General features: G+C 54.2%; 2 protein-coding genes across 2 annotated transcripts; both read left to right on the top strand.

The window, feature by feature from the left end:
- Positions 1-6,128: 6,128 nt before the first annotated feature.
- On the top strand, positions 6,129-11,386 carry FAM83C (family with sequence similarity 83 member C; the record flags this gene model as incomplete). Its single annotated transcript, XM_082644961.1, has 4 exons — positions 6,129-6,766; positions 8,828-9,091; positions 9,308-9,432; positions 9,952-11,386. Exons 1-4 carry the CDS (start codon positions 6,296-6,298, stop codon positions 11,384-11,386), a joined length of 2,295 nt encoding a protein of 764 aa, XP_082501087.1. The 5' UTR covers positions 6,129-6,295.
- A 2,252-nt stretch (positions 11,387-13,638) lies between these two features.
- On the top strand, positions 13,639-20,280 carry EIF6 (eukaryotic translation initiation factor 6). Its single transcript, XM_082644175.1, has 7 exons — positions 13,639-13,782; positions 14,047-14,165; positions 14,304-14,389; positions 16,126-16,301; positions 16,841-17,017; positions 17,205-17,386; positions 20,137-20,280. Exons 1-7 carry the CDS (start codon positions 13,669-13,671, stop codon positions 20,144-20,146), a joined length of 864 nt encoding a protein of 287 aa, XP_082500301.1. The 5' UTR covers positions 13,639-13,668; the 3' UTR covers positions 20,147-20,280.
- Positions 20,281-20,300: the final 20 nt, after the last annotated feature.

Raw genomic sequence — 20,300 nt, forward strand, 5'->3', positions numbered from 1 at the left:
GCCATGGTTCACGGGCCCAGCCGCTCCGCGGCATGTGAGATCTTCCCGGACCGGGGCACGAACCCGTGTCCTCTGCATCGGCAGGCGGACTCTCACCCACTGCGCCACCAGGGAAGCCCCAAGAACAAGACTTTTGAGAGCAGGTTATGGCAACAGTTGTGGCATCTTGGGAGGTGCCTAGATGAGAAGGAACAGAGAAGAATCGGGCAGGAGATAGGAGAGCAGGTGTTTTCAGCACAGGAAAGAACTGAAGATGTGCATGGAGGTGGGGAGGAGTCTGATTTTGTGTAAAGCAATGAGTGGAGTAGGAAGCGTCCCTCAAACATGAGGAATTAGGGTTAGATCCCTCTGGAAGTGGAAGCCTGGTCTGGAGAACAAGGGCCTGGCTTTGGAGGGGAGGAGGGAAGCCTTTCCTGAGACCAGAGCTTGGAGGGCAGGTGGGGGGCAAGTGATTTCTGAGGTGAGGGCCCAGAGGGAAGGGAGCGCACACTGGTCTCCATGCCCGGGGAACCTAGAGTTTATCAGCGCTTGGGGTGAGGTGGGGAAGGAAGGGGAGTGGGCAGTCTGTGGGCCGAGAACACGACAGTCCCAAAGTGAGCCCTTCCCGTGGGAGCAGCCCTTTACCTGCTACCCTGGCTCTGCCCCCTTCAGCCTTCTCCCACTGCATCCCACTGTGCCCTGACCTCTGACACCATGGACTTGGCCTTAGGGAGGATAGGCCAGACCTCAGGCCCCTGGCCATGATCTTCTACCCGTTCACTCTGCCCTGGTGATAACCACCCCTCACAAGTGTTCTGTGGCTTCCAGGGGACTTCCCTCAAGCCATGCTGCTGAGCCCAGGGCCCAGACCCTGCCCAGGTCAAGGGCCTCCATCCCTCTGATGAGGTGCGAAAAGGTCCCGGAGAGCCTGGCCTGGGATTTCTGGGAAGGGAATCTTCAAGCACTGACCTGTAACGTCAAAAAGTGATAGAACACAATGTGAGCACTAGAAGGGACTTGGAGACCTCCAGCCTCTTGCTCTACAGATGGGAGGCTGAGGCCTTGAGAGGCTCACTCAAGTTTTCACAGTCGGGAACCAGAATCACTGACCTGTGCTGGCTTGCTTCTTCCCTCTTTTTCTCTCTCCCTGTGGCCAGAAACAGTTCCTTCACCTCCCAGTCACCATCTGAAAAGAGCCTACAACAGGGCTGTACTCTAATTGGGTGTGGAGGGTGGAACATGGTTCCTCTAAGCTTCCAGAATGGCTCATGAGCTCTAAACCCCAAGCAATTGATTTATACCTTGGCTTATTCTGTGGCTTATAATTATTTCTGAGTCTGCCTTCCCCACTAAACTGAGTTCCTCCAGGGCACAGACTAAGTCTTACTCATCTTTGGGACCACAGTGCTGGCCTACAGTAAGCATTAAATATACATTGGGTGGACTGCATGGGCAGAGGGAGAGGGGATGGGGAGGGAGACGTGGCTGGATCAGTAATGTGGGGGGCTTAAGAGATCAATGGCTAATATATCTTCTTCCCCTCCCAAGTCCAGAATGAATTGAAAAATAAGAGACAGACACATGGACATCAAAATGGGGGCTTTACCAGTATTTCTGATCAAGCGGATTGGAGAATGTAGCTTTTGCTTTTGGGCCAAATGGACTTAATAATATCCTCCCCCAAATAAACATGCACCCCCCCGCCCCCAAAAAAGGGGCAGACCTGTCTTCCTGGCAGTGACAGAACCTCCTGTGGAATTTTACAGTGTAGATCAATGGAGAATATGCTACTTCTGCCTACAGCAGAACCGAGAGAGAGAGAGAGAGAGAGAGAGAGAGAGAGAGAGAGAGAGAGAGAGAAACCCAGAAATACTTGAGCTCAGCTCCTTCCCTAAGCCATTAATCAGCCAAGCCATTCCCCTCCTCTGGGGAGGATGCAGCCTGTGAGGATTTAGGGAGTGGTCCTCTCACCCTTCTCCTCCAGGAGAGTGGAGGGGGAATTCTCTCCCCTTATGGAAACATGGGGAGTGGGGACAGGTCTCCCACTGTGGGATGGGTTACGGTGGACGGATGGGTAGAGGGGGTGGAGGGAAGGACGTGGGGGAAAGGGTGAGACCCCATCGTCAAGTGTTACAGTGTCGACCCAGACACAGTCACCTTTCCAAAGCAGATGCCAAAATCCTTATTCCTGTGATCGCACTTGCCCAGTGCTCATCTGTGTATGCAGAGTGGAGAGAGGACCTTGACTCCTGTGAGCTGGGATGAGAGGCCAAATCTCAGAGCCACACTCCACTGACATGGCCCAGGGCCATGTTCACCTTCAGGGCTGGCCTTTGGTCTGGAAGGGGCCGGAGACGGACCTGAAGGAGCTTCCGTGGTGCTGCTTCGTTTGCCGTCAGGCCTTCACTGAGCCCCTGCCCCTTCATGGCTGGAAAAGCTCTAAATTCAGCATGTACTGAGCTCCTCGTCCTCTCCGTCAGGCACTTGACACAGAGTAGTCCATTTATTCCTCACAACAAGCTGGTGAAGGAGATGGTGTTGGCCCCATTTTACAGATTACGCCACTGTGACTCAGAGTTGTGATTGTTTGGCTTACCCATTAAGTGCCAGAGCCAGTGTGGCCTCCTGAAGGCCTGTGTGGTGCTCAAGAACAGCAAACCTCACCATCTGGGTTGTTTCTGGGACTCCTGCTTTGGGCCACTCTGCCCCCGGGGGCCTGCTTCCTAAGTTATTCTAAAATACCGCTCGATGGATCTTGCCAACCTCTGGGCTTCAGCAAGGCCCTCTTCAGGGTGTGGCTCCAGACGGCCTTTCCGGCAGCCCTTTCCCTGCACTGCTGCTCCCAATACCTTCAGTAGGCAGGCCCCCGCCCCTCTAGTCCTCCAGCCTGGAACGCCCAGCCCTCCACCCTGCCTGTCTCAAAATCTTTCTCATCCCTTAATACCCAGCTCGAGCCAGTCTCTGGGAATCCTCACGACTTGTCCCTGTGTCAGCCTCTTAGGTCACTTTGCCTTGATTCAAGGGATTTAGGCACACTCTGGCGCCCCTACTAGCCCTGGCTGCTCCTCACAGGAATCTTGTCTCCCCTGACCCAGAGGTGCCACGGTAAAGGTGTGTGGCAGTGTTGGCATCAGAGCAGCCTGCAACTGAAGGGCTGTAGCCCAGCCTCTGCTCCCACCAGCCCCACATGACATTCACCTGCCCAGGTGCCACTCAGCTTCTAAGAGAGAACAGACAAGGCTAAATGGCCCCTAGGATAGCAGAATGATGCCAGGCAGGCGCCTGACACACCCCCTGGACAGGAAAATACTTTTCTTCCTCTTAATAACAGTTATTAAGGGGCCTGTGCCCGACCCACTGCATCCAGGGTCTGGGCTTAGCTATCTGTATGGCTCTTGTCACCCTGGGTCCCTACCCCTAGGCTCAGTCCCAAGGCTAGGATATACTTGTCTGCCCTCCCATTGCCCTTTACCCACTCAGCCCCTAGGACGGGTGGACAGTCCTGCAGCCCTGGGGGATTTCGTTTGATTTATACGCTTTTATTATCAGGGTATCCGGGATCCCTTGGAGCCCTTTTCAACTCAGTCTTCCCATCCTTGCCCCTCTCAGTTGAGCTCCCTTGTACAAACACTTAGTACCACAGTCCAATGTTAGGGTCAAAGACCACCCCTGCCGGCCAGACATTCATGCACACAGATATGCACCCAGACACATACACGAGAACATACACAGATGCACATGCAAGTAAATATACACTGATGTGCAGCTAGATACTTAAAGACAGCCAAGCAGACACACAAACATCACAAATAGACAGTATGTAATGTACACACATGCCCAGGTATATAGTTATGCATAGGTATAGTGTACAGGCATACCTCATTTTATTGTACTTCACTGTACAGTGCTTCGCAGATACTGCATTTTTTTTTTTTACCAACTGAAGGTTTATAGCAACCCTGAGTTCTCAGATGATGGCTAGCATTTTTTAGCAATAAAGTATTTTTTAATTATGATATGTACATTGTTTTTTAAGACATAATTCTATTGCACACTTAATAGACTACAGTATAGTGTAAACATAACTTCTGTATGCACTGGGAAACCAAAAAAATTGTGTGATTCATTTTATTGAGATATCAATATTTGCTTTATTGCGGTGGTCTGGAACTGAACCCATAATATCTCTGAGGTGTTCCTGTATATGTCGAGTTGAGCCACGTGAAATTGTCAATATTCAGTGGTTTTTTTACTTAACAAGATGGAATCTAATACAAATGTGGGCATGGAGGGAAATATTAAAAAATACAGAGCCAAATGTGTACACCCATGTTCAAGCAGTATTATTCACAATAGCCAAAAGGTGGAAACAATCCAAGTGTCTATCAGTGGGTGAATGGATAAACAATGTGGTATATACACACAATGGAATATTATTCAGCCTTAAAAAGGAAGGAAATCCTGTCACATGCTTCAACATGAGTGAACCTTTATGCTAGGTGAAATATGCCAGTCACAAAAAGACAAAAACTGTATGATTCCACTTACATGAGGTACCCAGAGTAGTCAAATTCACACTCAGAAAGTACAGTGGTGGCTATCAGGGGGCGAGCAGGGTACTTAGCCTTTCATAGGTACAGAGTTTCAGTTGCGGAAGATGCAAAAGTTCCGGAGGTGGATGGTGGTGACGGTTGCACAGCAATATGAGTGTACTTAATAGCACTGAACTGCACACTTAAAAATGGTTAAGATGGTAAACTTTATGTTAATTAAAAATAATTTTTAGGGCCTCCCTGGTGGCGCAGTGGTTGAGAGTCCGCCTGCCGATGCAGGGGATACGGGTTCGTGCCCCGGTCTGGGAGGATCCCATATGCTGCGGAGCGGCTGGGCCCGTGAGCCGTGGCCACTGAGCCTGCGCGTCCGGAGCCTGTGCTCCGCAACGGGAGAGGCCACAACAGTGAGAGGCCCGCGTACGGGAAAAAAAATAATAATAATAATAATTTTTTAAAAGATCCAAAAATATGTTCCGTCAGGTAGACATATACACACTGAGGGATAAACACAGGAACTCAGCAACACAGAAACATGACTCCTCCCCTCCCAGGAGTGACTTCTCTGACCCAGATACGGCCCCTGTTCTCCCCCTAAACAAATCCAGAGATAAGGCCCTGCCACCTCGGCTACCCCCGTGGCTTGTTACCCTCCCACAGTCTGGCTCTGCTTACTCCTCCCCCTGCCCCTCACGCAGCCTCCCCACGCCCAGGGAAGGGCCTCCTTAGAGTACCGGGGGCTCTGATCTCTGCTCCTGCCCCTCCTGGGCCCCTCTAGGATCCTCAAAGACAAAGCCCCATTCGTCTTTAGTCCCAGGGCCCAGCTTGACGCAGGGAGCCCCTAAATCCCCTCGCCAGCACCAGCCCTGCTGTGCATGCATTGGGCCCCAAGTGAAGCTTTGTGGACATAGAGGAACCTGTGTCTGATCTGGACATGATCACAGATCTTTTAAAGCAAGTGCAGCCAGTACTAAACGGGGTCGTTGAGACATGGCATTAGGTCTCCTGCTGTCCCGGCCACCCTCATGGGACCTTGTCTCTCCACAGAAAGGTGGGGCTGGCACCCTTGTGACCACTTCTGCCCGGCCTGCCTCCCCAGCTAGCTGCCATCTGCTGAGCCCCCTTCTCCAGCGCAAAGCCTCACCCTGCTCCTGAGGACTCTGGGACTAAGGCCTTTGATGGGGGCAGAGAACGGAAACTGGCCTGCTGTTTGCCTCCGGACCATGCAGTGCATCCCCCGATCCTCTCAACCAACTTTCTCACTAACCATTTAATACTCAGCCCCCGAGGAGGGGAGAAAGGCTGGGTCTGGCGCCACCAGGTCAAGAGCTTCCCCAGAGCTGAGGGTGGTGGAAACGCAGACATCGGGAACAGAATTTTTCAGGGGTGCGACAGCATTTTCCACTGGGACTCTCTGGAAGGGCAGGGTTTGGAGGAAACTTGCTGGGAGCCTGGTGGGGATGCAGCAGGTGACGCCGGGGTGGCGGAGGGAGTGTGTGCTGAGTAAGGACCTGCCCTCTCCCCGGGCAGCGGATGGGCGAGTCCCAACAGCAGGCGGACAGGTGAGGCTGACCCAACAGGTTCCCGAGGCCGGGGGCAACGGGGTGGAGCGTGGCTCTGACAAGGGGCAGGCAGGCGGGCGGGAGGCAGTTTCTCCTGGTATCTTCTTCCTGCTGCGGCCAGCGCGGGGTGCAGGCCATGGAGCCTGCTGGAGGGTGAGGGTAGCCGGTGGGCAGGCGTGTTCGGAGGCCCTGGGAGCTCAGGGCATGGCGGGGCCCCTGCGGTGCCGGGTGGAGGAGCTGAAGCGGCAGCGGTGGCGGGAGAGCTCGTCGCGGGTGCTCCAGCACAGCGAGGCCGCCCGGCTGGCGGCCGATGCCCTCCTGGAGCGGGGTGAGGCTGCCTACCTGCGGGTCCTCTCCGAGGAGCGGGAGCTGCCCTTCCTGAGCCCTCTGGATGTGGACTACATGACCAGCCATGCGCGCGGGGGCTCTGAGCTAGGCGAGGCCCTGGGGCCAGGGGCTGCCGGGCCTGACCCCCTCAGCCTGCTCTCCGAAGTCACCTCCGGCACTTACTTCCCCCTGGCCTCCGACATAGACCCCCCGGACCTGGACTTGGGCTGGCCCGAGGTGCCACGGTCCACGGGCTTCAGGCCCACGCAGGCTGTGATCCACTTCCAGCGGGACAAAGCCAAGAGCATCAAGGACCTTCTGCGGTTCCTCTTCAGCCAGGCCCGCACGGTAAGGGCCTTGTCTCTTCAGACATTCATTTCATAGATGTGGAAACTGAGGCCCAGGGAGGGGAAGTGTGGCCACACGGCAGCTTGGGGGCAGTACGGGACGAGAACCTCTGCCCCCTGTCAGATCACAAGCTCCTAGAGTGTGGGCGTGTTCTATTTACCTTGGGAACCTCTTGACACCCGAGGACATCATGAACAAGCTTAGAACAGGGGATGGGCCTCAGGGACTCCACAAACACCCTGAAAACGCGTGCAAAGTGGTGCTCATTGCAGAGGGGGATCCTCTCTCTTTTGGGGGAGAGGGCCTATGGCCTTCATCAGATTCTCGAAAAGGTCTGTGTCCCCAAACTAAGAACCCCAACCTTGGTGAGCATCTGAGCCACCCCCTTGAGTTACAGAGGAGGAAACTGAGGCCAGAAAGGGACTGGGACTTACTCAGGAGGTCCAGTCAGTTGGTGAAATGGAACCCGGGGCTCAGGGAGAGGGAAAGGGCTCTAGACTCAGGCCCCAGGCCCCAGGCACAGCCCTGCCTCCTGACAAATGGTCCCAACCGCACCTCGCTTTGTGCACTGTATCTCCACTGGCCTGAAGCAGGGGAAGGGGCACTGGTGCCTGGGCCTCAGCATGGCCTTGAGGGCTGGGCTTTTAGCTCTGCACCCAAAGGAAAGAGGAGCGGAAGCTGCTGGGCTCAAGGATGGGGAGCAGGGCTCAGGAGAAAGGGAAGCGGCAGAGCAGGTGGGGTGTTGGTACCTGGGAAGCCTTCAGCTACAGACTAGCACAGCCTCACTCCTGGAGCCCTGACCTCTGACTCAGGAGGCAGGGAGATGGATCAGATGACCTTAGGCAGGGTTTGGGGTAGCTTAGACTCAGTGCCCTTGCTAGGGGAGCAGCCCTGAGGGTACCTGCTGCAGATGTTAGGAGCCAGGATGCTGGGATCCTGCTGGTACCTCCAGAGCCTCCCTGGCAAGTCTACCTACGTCCCAGGCAGGGGAGGGCCAGACCTGACTGGCACAGGGAATGGGGTTATTAGTGAGATGGCTGCTGTCATCACCCCTGCCCCTTTGCTCTTTCTTGCTTGTGCTGTTCCCCTCACCCGTGGCCAGGCCTGTGCCATGGACTAGGGCATCCCTCAATGCTTTGGTTCCTCATCCTCCCTTCTAGACCCTCCACCTCTGGGCCAGGAGCCAAGCTTCCACTCTGGGCTGTCACTGACTCTCAGAGTGATCTTGGGAAGTGCTTCCTCCCGCTGTGGCCCAATGGCTTTGTTTGTTAAGGAGGCAGCAGGAGAGGAACATTTATTGAGCTTCTGTTGTGTGTTGAGTATTTTCACATTAAATTCCCCATAACTCTTGAGAGGTAGCTATCATTATCTCCATTTAGCAGATGAGGAAGTTGAGGCTCCCAGGGGTGAAGGAATTCACCTAAGGTCATAGCACTAGGAAGTAGCAGAGTGCAGGTTCGAACCCAGTTCTGTCTGGCTCCAGAGCTGGAGTGCTTTGCTCCACACCTCCTGCCTCTCAGCCTGGACTGGGAGAGGAGGTTCTCACGGCAGATATTGCAAGCCCCGCCTCTCCACCGAGCAGAAAACTTGGTCCCAGTTGTAAGAGGTCACAGCAGATCTCTGCAGCTTCTCAGGGAAACAGGTGGGTCTAGCAAAGGGCACTGAAGACCCCAGTAATTGGCCTGCAGCTCTGTTCCGTGAAAAGGGAGCCTCAGACAGACAGCCAGAGCTACAGCTTGAGCTAGTGGGGGGGAGTGTGAGGTGCTAGCCTGGGAAGTGGGGTCTGGGTTTTGCTTCTCTTTCCCCCTCTGCGCCTCAGTCTTCCCATCTGTAGAGTAGACCTTTAGATTGGTACAGCTGATCCACAGACCTCTTTGAGAATCAGATGGCAGATAAACAAACCGTCCTTAGAAAAATGCACACAAAAACTTTCAAACAGCCTTCTGGGCTTCAAGACAGTGAAATCCCCCAGCTTCCAAGTCAGGAACCCCCAGGCTGGGTCACCACTAAAAGCCCTCCCAGTTCAGGTGTTCTCACGGGCTCTGGCCTCCTGCTTTTCAGTCCAGCGCTGTTTCCGGGGATCTAGCCTCTGCCCCTGGCCTCAGCAGTGCCCCGGGCAGGGCTGAGCTCCCCCCCACCCCGCCCCGCCCCCGTCAGGTGGTGGCTGTGGTAATGGACATCTTCACCGACATGGAGCTTCTGTGTGACCTCATGGAGGCCTCGGGCTGGCGTGGTGTCCCCGTCTACCTGCTTCTGGCCGAGGAACACCTGAGGCACTTCCTGGAGATGTGCTACAAGATGGACCTCAATGGAGGGCACCTACGGGTCAGCAAGGGACGGGGGCAGGAATTGGGGTGTGGGGTGAGGAGTCAGGGAGGGCAGGAGAGTCAGTCGGGTGGTTCGTGACCATCGGGGGTCAATGGGAGTGGGAGGCCGGGTTCTCCTATAGCTATTTTGGGTCAGAGACCCCAGGGGATTTAGACATGGCTTGAGCCCCATCCTCTAAAGGTAATTCCCAACCTCCCTCCCTCCTTGGCCCAGAACATGCGTGTGCGGAGCACGTGTGGGGACACATACTGCAGCAAGGCAGGCCGCCGCTTCACGGGGCAGGCCCTGGAGAAGTTCGTCATCATTGACGGTGAGCAGGTGGTGGCAGGCAGCTACAGGTGAGCAAGTGGATGGCGGGGAGGGTGCCTGGGGCTGAGCCGCCGGCTTGCGAGGGCGCCTGGGACCTGGCAGCTTTGAACTTTCCATCCTTCACTTCATCCATCACTTCCACCCTGAACTGAGCAGCCGCCATGTGGCAGGCATGGTGCAGGGCCCAGGGGCCAGTGTGGGGAGCAAGACAGCCCTGGGCTGGGCCCTGGAGGAGCTCACTCTGTGGAAGGATTACTTTAATGCCCTTGGCATAGAAAATAATTCTTTGCACCTCGGAATTGGAGGGACTTCAAGGAACCTGGCCCTTGGTCCATTTTACAGACGGGGAAGTTGAGGCTGAGATGCGAAACCACGTGCCGAAGTCCACTAAGCTGAGCTAGGGCTAGAACAGACTCCGGAGTCAGAGTTCTGCCCCCTCACTTGGGCCCTCGGGGTGGTGGTGGTTTTGTCTTGCTCCCCTGTTTGTGACTCCTGCCTGGCCCCAAGGTCCTGCACTTTGCCTCCTGACCCTGACCCTCTGTCCCCAGCTTCACCTGGCTTTGCAGCCAGGCCCACACGAGCATGGTGCTGCAGCTGAGGGGCTGCATCGTGGAAGACTTTGACCGGGAGTTCCGCTGTCTCTATGCCGAGTCCCGGCCCGTGGAGGGCTTCTGCGGAGGTGAAGATCCCCTGTCTCCCAGGGCACCGTGCCCTCCCCCAGTGGCCCTGGCCTTCGGGCCCGGCATCCCCAGCACCACATCCTTGTCGCGCTCCAGCACCAGCCCCAGCAGCATCAAGTGCTCACCTCACATGGGTCATTCCTCCTACCCCGCTCTGCCAAGAGGCGGCGGCTGCAGTGACATGGCTATGGGATCCTCCTCCCCGGGCCCTGCCCGCTGTGGGGCCGATGGCCAGCCCTCCCTGCAATGCCAGCTGTCAGACCCTAACCACGGCCCCCTGCTTGGGCCCTACAGGGCCAACCTGAGCAAGCTGGGGGCGTCCCCCTGGTGCCAGTCCTCCGCTGCCCTCAACCCCAATAGTACCAGCCCTGTGACCCTGGAAGGGGGGTCACCTCTGCTTGCTCACCCTCGCCCCCTCCTCTCCTTTCCCCGGGGTGTCTCAGCTCTGTCCCGGCTTCCTGGGGTCACAGAAAGCCAGGAGCCTAGCCCCCCACGAGGCCGCTGGGTACCCGGCACAGCCCTGGAGGCAGCGGAGGAGAATAAGGTGTCTCTGAGTCAGAGCCATGGCCAGCTGGATCTCCTCGTCCCCTTCCCCAGGGCACGAGAAGCAGGAGGCCCTGATTCTGGGGTGACCCCCAACTCAGGCTCCCTTTGGCCTAGTGAGCAGGCCCCAGGGGACAGGAGTTTGGCCTCAAATCAGAGATACAACCAGCTGGATCTCCTGCCCCAGGCCCAGGATGCCAGGGGTCCCCCTGAGTCAGGTTCTCCCAGGCCTGGCAATCGGACCCCAGAGGACAAGAGGCTGTCCCCAAACCACATCCATGGCCAACTGGACCTCCAGGTACAGTTCCCCAAGGCTGGGGGCTCCAGAGTGCCCCCTGAAGCCAACTCCTTGGCCAGGCCTGGCAAGCAGAGTCCAGATGAACAACGGCAGACCCTGGGACACAGCCAGCTGGACCTCATCATGAAGTTTGGCCCATTCCGGGGTGAGGGGCCTGGGCCCAGTGATCTCCCCAGACCGAGCCCTGCCACAAAGCCTGGAGTGGACTCTGGGGATGAGAAGCGGCTGACTCTGGGCCACAGCAAGCTGGACCTCATCACCAAGTATCATAAGTTACAGGGCACCAGGCAGGGACCTGAGCCTGGCCTCCCCAGGGGCCCCACAGGTGGCCAGCGCAATGGCAGTAGCAATGGCCTGTCTGGGGATGAGAAATGGCTGACCCTGGGCCACAGCAAACTGGACCTCATTATTCAGTACCACAAGTCCAAGTCCAAGCTGCTCCAAAGCCGCTTTGAGTTGTAGTCCTGCTTCCAGAAAGGACATGTCTGTCCTCCATCCACTGTGACTCTAGATTGGCTCAGGTCCCAGACTCTGGGGTGGGAGCTCGAGCAGGGGCCTTATGGGGAGGAGAGGGAGTCTAGAGGCCCAGGTTAGACATTCCTTGGGTTTGGGATCTTGCTCACACACGTACATGCACACACATGGGGAAATGGAACCCACAGTTACTGGGCACCTGCCGTTTGTCACTGTGCTGAACCTTTCTCACCAGTTACTTCTCATCCTTCATCCTCACAATACCCTACGAGATAGAGCTCTAGTAGGTGTACAATTCTAGGATCATAGATATTATCTTCCCTATAATATAAATTTAGAAGCTGGGACCCAGTGAGTTTGATGACTTGCTTGGAATCAGGTCTGAGTAAGTGACAGGGGCTCAAATCTGTGTCTCTGACTCTTAATTTCTTAAGATCGTGTTTTTGCACAGACAGGACACACAATATCAACAGTTCCCATGTCCCCATGCACACAAAATCCACATATAACAGAGATGCTCCAAATGCCTGCACAATATACACTGCACACTGACAGGGTTCACACCCACAAACTACACCCACAGATGCAGTCCTTGTGATAAACCAAAACACTCAGGATTCTAGTTATAGGTACTCAATAAATGTCATTTGGGTAAATTAATGGCTACATTCGGTGCACACCGTAGACCCCTTAGGATCCACAGACCATAAATATGCACATAACCACACACACACACACACACACACACACACACACACACATGCATGCATGCACCAACCAGTATCTTTTTGTACCTAAGCTGTGTACCCAGTCCTGTGCCGGACATGCCATAGGGTTGAGAAATGAATCAGACTCAGTCCCTGGGAGACAAGGATTCAATGCATAAATGACTGGTGTATCTAATTAAAGGCTAACCAGTGACAGAAGGTGGTAGAGAATGAAGGCCAGCAAGTGATGGTGATGATGGAGTGGTGAGAAAAGTTTCTTAGAGGAGGCAGCCTTTGAGCCAAGCCTTGAAGGGTGGGAAGGACTTGGATGGATGGAGGTGAGGGTTAGAGGAATTCCTGGTAGAGGGAACCAGCTGAAGAGAGACCATGGAGAGGACTGAATGAGTGGGTCTGAGATGAACCTGGGAGGATGGAGAGGACGTGGATACACACACACACACACACACACACACACCAGCATCATTTTGCTGAGTGTCCCTAGAAGTATAGGCTCTGTCAGATGTAGGTCCTTTTCCTGAGCTTGCGACCTGCCTGGGACAGTATACGTGATACAAATCAATAAAAGCAGACATGCTATGACCCAGCAGCAGCCTGGTGTATCCTGAAGAAGGCAGTTATGAAACTGCAGGTTGGCGACAGGGGAAGGGCACCATTCAGGCCAACTATGGAGAGGTCCTTGGAGGAGAGTGGACGGCTGCAGGAGGGCTGGGGGGTGAGGAGGAAAGGGGCTCCAAGCTTCCCTCTGCCCTCGCTGAGAGTGACATTCTGCGAGACCCTGGGGCTTTTGTACAAAATGGGGGTCAAGTTCATCCGTCCACCAGAGCAGGGCTCTTGACTGCCACCATCTGCGGGCGGGGCGGGGTCGGGGGTGGGGGAGGGAGGCAGAAAGTGGCTGCCCATCAGCCCCTACACCCTTGCCCACTCTGGACCCTCCCTGACACCCCGCTTCGTCCATCCTCTCCTCTCCAATACCTTCTTCAGCATGGTTTCCTTTCCTCCTCTGGCTGCGCCTCCTTCTCCAGCCTCTGTCGTGGTCTTACTTCTCCCTGATGGACACCTTCTCCGTGGGTGACTTCATCCACCCCAGGCTTCAGCTCCACATCTCAGCCCTTCAGTTTCCCCTAGGCTCCACATCCGGCCTGGGCATCTGTCCCCTACCTCACTCTGTCCCTCACCTCTCCCACACCTGCTCTTCCTCCTCAGGCTTTACTTCAAGGTATAACTCCGTCTGGGACTTCCCTGAAGGTCCAGTGGTTAAGACTTCCCGCTTCTAATGCAGGGGGCGCGGGTTCGATGCCTGGTGGGGGAACTAAGATATAACTCCATCATCAACCCATCTTCTGCGAGACATCCCTGGCTCCTCCATTCTGATGCCTCATATCCAACCAGCACAGGTCTGGGTCGATATTATCTCCTACAAAGCTCCTGACTGACTGACTGAATGAATGAATGCGAGCTTGCTGGAGGCGGGGCCAGGCGGGGCAGAGACCGGACCACTTGCAGCCATAGAGTCCTCCCAGAGGCTGGCGCTAGAGTGGTCGCATGCGTGGCAGCGTGCGTCGCGTTCTCTCGGAAGTCTCCCAGGGAGGAGACGGAAACGGAAACCTACCGAGGGCCGAGGAGGCCTCTTACGCGTGGGGAGGTTGCGTTTACGTGGTGAGCGGTTGTGGCGGGACACCGGCAGCGTCAGCTCCGGGCGCCCTGGGTCGTGAGGGGTGGGGGCCGAAGGATTCGGGGCTGGCGTGTCTGGAAGGGCTAAGTGGGCGGGCCCCGAGGGCTGGGGGCCGAGAGGGGCGGGGTCGCGGCGGGGCCTGAGGCGTGGAGGCCGCGGGACCCGGACCCGGACCCGGACCCAGGGTCGAAGCCGGGGCACCCTGTCCCGGGAGAGGATCCGCCGGCCCTGAGCTCCCTGTCCCGCAGCCCCTAGGCCTCATGGCGGTCCGAGCGTCGTTCGAGAACAACTGTGAGATCGGCTGCTTTGCTAAACTTACCAACACCTACTGCCTGGTGGCCATCGGAGGGTCAGAGAACTTCTACAGGTGCGGCGGGAGCCCCGGGCCCGCGGGCAGCGTGTGGGTGGATGGGTGGCTGGGAGGGGTACTTGGGAGCCTGGGGCTCGGGCAGAGGGAGGGCTTAGGCCCCCCAGTCCCGTGACCACCGAGTCCTTGTCCCTGCAGTGTGTTCGAGGGTGAGCTTGCTGATACTATCCCTGTGGTGCACGCCTCCATCGCCGGCTGCCGCATCATCGGGCGCATGTGTGTGGGTAAGCTAGCTGGAAGTCGCCGAGGGAGGAAATGGAGCTTCCCAGCGCCTTTAATTATACCCCTAGAAGGGACCCCGGGTGACCCAGGGATGCCTGGGCTTTCATCTATTGTTTCCAGGGACTACAGAATCTCTCAGACCTGTGCTGGACCCTAAGTGTCAACAGATCAGGGACAACCTCTGGCAAAGTCTTCTGGATCATTGTTATCACAAATAACATTAAGGGGTTTCACTTTTACCCTTGTTTCAGTCCTTGTTCACGAAGACCCTAGGAGGTCAGAATTATTGGCCTCATTTGACTGATGAGGAAGCTGAGACTCAACCCAAGTGACTCGCCCAGTTCCACACCTGGTGTGAGGGAAGATTGGATTGTCATCTCTCCCTGGCCACTGACTCTGGGCAAATTGCTTCCACTTTCTGAGCGTCTATTTCTGCCTCTAAAAAATGACAAGCTGGGCTTCCCCGGTGGCGCAGTGGTTGAGAGTCCGCCTGCCGATGCAGGGGACACGGGTTCGTGCCTCAGTCCGGGAAGATCCCACATGCCGTGGAGCGGCTGGGCCCGTGAGCCATGGCCGCTGAGCCTGCGCGTCTGAAGCCTGTGCTCCGCAACGGGAGAGGCCACAGCAGTGAGAGGCCCGTGTACCGCAAAAAAAAAAAAAAAAGAAAAGCTAAGATTCTGGGGCATACTGTTCAGTTACGCATTTCGATCTTCAGTTCCCTTTACCATGTACCCCTGTATCTCTCAGCACGGTTGACTCTGGCCATTTGTCCTTTCTTTGAGCTGGATCTGTCTGCCTTTACTGCCTCCCCTTCTTTCTAGTTTTGCTCAAATAGGAGTTTGTTCCTTTATTTTTAGTCATAAGCCTGATGATGATCTTGGACTCTGAGTATTTTCTTATTCAGGCAGAACATTCTTATCCCTAACCATGACATTTGGACTTGAAGCTAGTTCTTATGTAACAAGGGAGATCTTAACCTGACCTTTGGTGGTTTTTTTTTAATAATGGGAGAAACTTATAGTTGAGAAGTTCAGAGTTGTGTCCTTGCAGAGTTAGGCAGAGGTTTAGTCATTGTTGTCACAAGATAATTGTGGCTCATTCATGTGGCCATGTACTGTGTTTTGTGTAAGTATACCACGGTGTATTCATTCATTCTGTTGATAGTGGGTATTTGGGTAGTTTTCAGTTGGGTCTGTTATGAGTACTGCTGCTATGTTTCTTAGTGAACAAATGTATGTATTTCTATTGGATATATAATACCTAGGAGAGGAATGGCTGGGTATTCAATGTAGTAGATGATGCCACATAATTATCTGAAGTGGTTGCCCAGTTTATACTCCTGTTGGTTGCTCCATATATCTTTGCCACCACTTGGTATTGACATTCTTTAAAAAATTTTAGCCATTCTGGTAGGTACGGAGTATTACTTCAGTTTCTTAGAATACAACTAATGCCCAAGAGCGCTTCCTGTTAGTCCTGGTTCCTCCTGGCTGATGTTGGCGAATTGGGCAGGATGTGTTGGGACAAACTCCTAGGCCATCTCTGGCCTGCCCAGTGGGACTCCTGGTCCCCCGGGTGTTGTATGGATCAATGGTTTGGAGGACCGGGGTCTGGGTCTAAAGCTTTGCTGGGGAAGCTAACTGGGCTGGATTGTATCCCCAGCCCCCAGGGCTCAGCAGGCATCTTGTGTACTCATGGTCCATCCTTGTCCCACCTTCCCTAACTTGGGTCTCCCCAGGGAACAGGCATGGCCTCCTGGTGCCCAGCAACGCCACCGACCAGGAGCTGCAACACATTCGCAACTGCCTCCCAGACTCAGTGCAGATCCGGCGGGTGGAGGAGCGGCTCTCAGCCCTGGGCAATGTCACCACCTGCAACGACTACGTGGCCTTAGTCCACCCAGACCTGGACAGGGTGAGGCGGCCCAGGAGTCACAGGATATTAGCCGAGTCAGTGGTTAGCCACCATTCTTGCCCATCAGACAGGAATTAGGGGCATCTCTTGTGGTTTCTCTTTATACCTGGGCTCCTGCAGTTCAGACATTGGTTGGAATAGTGAACAGAGGCCTTCCGTGGTGTGATCAGTGTCAGAAAGAAGCTAGGGAGTGTATTAGACCTTCAGAATCAGGGAGATTGACCCATCTGGTCTTGAAGCCAGGGCTAGGAGAGAAGATTGACAGGTGAGCTCTTGCCTGTGGGTTAGAGGAAAGGAGGGTAATGTGGAGACCAGCCTCTGGCTCTTCAGGGCATGCATGGGTATTAGGGGCTCCGTAGCTGGTCTAGACTCTGCTCCAAGCTGTATTCCCTCCTTTTTGCGGGTGAAGCTTCCATATGCAGCTACATAGCAGAGGAATGAGCTTAGGGAGTCATGCCCTGGGTGGGTCTGGGTGTGGAGGTCCTGGGTTCTTTGATCTGCTTGTTCTGGGCGTTGAGCACAGTACCTTTGGCTGACAGGAAACAGAAGAAATCCTGGCTGATGTGCTAAAGGTGGAAGTCTTCCGACAGACAGTAGCTGACCATGTGCTGGTAGGAAGCTACTGTGTCTTCAGCAATCAGGGAGGGCTGGTGCATCCCAAGACTTCAATTGAAGACCAGGATGAGCTGTCCTCTCTCCTTCAGGTCCCCCTTGTGGTAAGCAGTCTTATTCTCTGAGCTCTCTCTCCTGCTGGAGCAGATCCCTTTGCCCAGTATTCGGGAATCTAGATTATTACCTGTCACAGTTTGGGTTTGGGCTGAGGGTCAGGGAGAAGGGTTTGGGGAGAGTCCTCATGACTTTGGCTGTTGGTGCCACAATCCACACTGAGCCGTCCCTTGGCAGGCGGGCACTGTGAACCGAGGCAGCGAGGTGATCGCCGCTGGGATGGTAGTGAACGACTGGTGTGCCTTCTGTGGCCTGGACACAACCAGCACAGAGCTGTCAGTGGTGGAGAGTGTTTTCAAGCTGAATGAAGCCCAGCCTAGCACCATTGCTACCAGCATGCGGGATTCCCTCATTGACAGGTATCTGGGCCTCTCTTCTTTGGAGGGGACGGGAGGGGAGGGGAGGGGAGGGGAGGGAAGGGAAGGGGAGGGAGATGCCACCTGTAATGGGAGCCACACTGTACTTATACTGGTAGGTTCTCCTTGCGTGTGAGGCCACATCTACACACTGCTGAGCAAGCACAGGGTACAGTCCACAAGCATTTCCTGAGTATCTGCCCACTGCCATCTTTGAAGACGCTGGCTCAGTATATCCCTTCTGTAGTCTGTCTTTTATTTTATCACTGACCACATTCTTTTGCAGTTTGTATTTGCCTGTGTATCAGTGTCCCCAGCCAGTAGCCTGAGACAGGAAAGAGCTTTTTAATTGAAGGAAGGAGGGAAGGCTGCTTTTAGGAACTGAGGAGACCCAGGTGCCTAAGGGACTTGGGGGTGTGGGGAATGCATCAGAACCACCATCATCTGGGCTTTGTGGGTTTAAAACAAGAGTGGGTTCTTGGGCTCTAACCCTGGAAGGTTCTGGGGTGTTAGGCTCTAGAATCTCTTCCTTTGGAAGAGCAGCAGGTGCTGGATATTTAGTGCCCCCCCCCCATTTAGGATCCTTCTCAAGGCACGCCATACCTAGCTAGCACAGGAGTCTTTATGAGGATAGAAATCCCAAAGTAGAGCAAGTGTCCAGTAGCAGACTCCCTACTTAACAGGGGCAGAATTTCCCTTCATTTTCCCTCCTTCATTCATTCAATTGCTTGATGTTCATTAAACCCTATAGACAAGACCCCATGTGGGGTAGTCAGGCAGCTTAGTGCTGCATCCTGCCTCTGAGAGGGACTTAGATTGTAGCAGGGGAGAGAAGATGTAGTGGCCATATATAACTTAGCTACCTTCAAAGAAGTAAAAGGTGCCTTTTGTGGTTTGGGAAGCTCCTGTGATACACTTTCTGGAATCCAGGAAGGTTTTGGGGAGGACAGATCATTTAGTCTGGGCTTCAGGGAATGAGTAGGTAATTGAATATGCGAAGATAGGGTGGGGGAGCACTTCAGACAGAACCCGGGATGGGGAAGTGTGGAAGGTGTGAAGGGGAAAGGTTTTATTCCCCGTGTTGAGGACTCTGAATGCCCATGTCAAGAAGTTTTGACTGTAGGTGTTTTGACCTTTGGTTTATGTTCGGATACTTGTTAACGTAGTTTCTTGCCATCACCCCTCAGATACCGATTCCCTCAGTTTGGCGTGGGACCCAACCATGTGTGGTTGTTTTAATAATCTTTCCTGGGTGATTCTGATGAGGGCAGTTTGGAGACCACACTGACAAACTCTGCTGTCAGTATTGGAGAGCAGTTGAAAGGGTCTGAACAGGAAAGTGGTACCAGTGGTTTTGTTATTTGTTTAACAACTTTTTTTGGAGCACCTACTATGTGCCAGACAGTAGTGATGGGGTGACGAATAAAATGTACCCTTCCTCCCCTTTTGGAACATTGAACCTCATAAAGAAAATAGTACTTCCACAAATAACCATTTAATTAAAGAACAAAACAAAAAAAACTTCTTAGCAACCTAAGAACAGAAAGAAATTTCTCTAACCTGATAATGGTTACCTACTAAACTACAGCCAATGTTGTATTTAATGGTGAAACTTCAGAAACTGCCAGGCAGAACTGCCTACAGTCAGCAGCCCTGGTCAGCATTGCAGTTAAGATAAAGAAAGGGGTGTTGGAAAAGAAGAGACAAAACTCATTAGCCTCCTTTGGTTTTGAAGCTGTTGAGTTTGAGGTGCCCATGAGACCTCACAAGGAATGTGTCAGGTAGGGGATTAGAAATATGCACCTCAGGGCCTCCCTGGTGGCGCAGTGGTTGAGAGTCCGCCTGCCGATGCAGGGGATACGGGTTCGTGCCCCGGTCTGGGAGGATCCCATATACCGCGGAGCGGCTGGGCCCGTGAGCCATGGCCGCTGGGCCTGCGCGTCCAGAGCCTGTGCTCCGCAACGGGAGAGGCCACAACAGTGAGAGGCCCGCGTACCGCCAAAAAAAAAAAAAAAAAAAAAAAAAAAGAAATATGCACCTCAGCTTCCCCAAAGTTCTTTCATTTCTCCTATTTAAGATTTTATGAGGAAAAGCCAATCCTAGGAAAACTAAGATAGAATCCAACTTCTTTAGTACTTTAAAGAGAGAAATAAAAACTTCAGATAACAAAAGAAAAACAAACAAGAAATATGTACTTAAGGGAATTTCCCTGGTGGTTCAGTGGTTAGGACTTGGTGCTTTCACTGCCAAGGGCCTGGGTTCAATCCCTGTTCGGAGAGCTAAGATCCCGCAAGCCGTGACGGGCGGCCGAAGAAAAGAAATAACGTACTTCATGTTTATAATCGTGCACATGATTATCACCTCCAGGAAGAATGTTCTGGCTGCAGCCCTGCCACTAGAGGATTTGGGGCCTGGACGTGTCCCTTCCCCTCTCTGAGCCACCTTGTTCCCTTGTCTACTGTCTGTTGGGCTTGACCTGTGAGGCTCTGATTTACGATCAGTAACGATTTGAATAAGTTACTGAGTTCACCCACCCGAGTGGAGGAGTTACTTTTAGTTTTTAAGCGCTGAGAGTGCTAGACTGGATTTGTGACTTGTGGGAGCAGTGGAATCTGGAAGGCCCTCTGTGTGTGGCTCTTCGGGGCTGAGCTGGAACAGAGGTCCTGGGGTAAGGGTGGAGGCAAGCACCTTGAGAATGGAGGGTGAGCTGTGCTCTGTGAAGCACCTACTGACAATGCTCTTTCTCTCTCTAGCCTCACCTGAGTCACCTTCCATACTCTTCATGGGCTTCTGGCTCTGGACTTTGGCTCCGTCTCCACGCCCCACCCAGTCTGTCGTGGATGCTGGCAGGGCCGTGGCAGAGAGCTCACCTGGACTCAGTGGCTGGATGCCCAGCCCTTCTTCACCTGTGCCCATC

This window comes from Mesoplodon mirus, assembly GCF_964341445.2.
Source record: "Mesoplodon mirus genome assembly, chromosome: 15".
NCBI classification, from domain to species: Eukaryota; Metazoa; Chordata; class Mammalia; order Artiodactyla; family Ziphiidae; genus Mesoplodon; species Mesoplodon mirus.

What these genes read in the sequence shown, in the direction of transcription:
- EIF6 (XM_082644175.1), top strand. Translation starts at nt 13,669, where the DNA reads ATGCGTGGCAGCGTGCGTCGCGTTCTCTCGGAAGTCTCCCAGGGAGGA. An exon ending in GGGGAGGTTGCGTTTACGTG is followed by an intron (nt 13,783 to 14,046) that starts GTGAGCGGTTGT and finishes CCTGTCCCGCAG; the next exon opens with CCCCTAGGCCTCATGGCGGT. An exon ending in TCCTTCAGGTCCCCCTTGTG is followed by an intron (nt 17,018 to 17,204) that starts GTAAGCAGTCTT and finishes GTCCCTTGGCAG; the next exon opens with GCGGGCACTGTGAACCGAGG.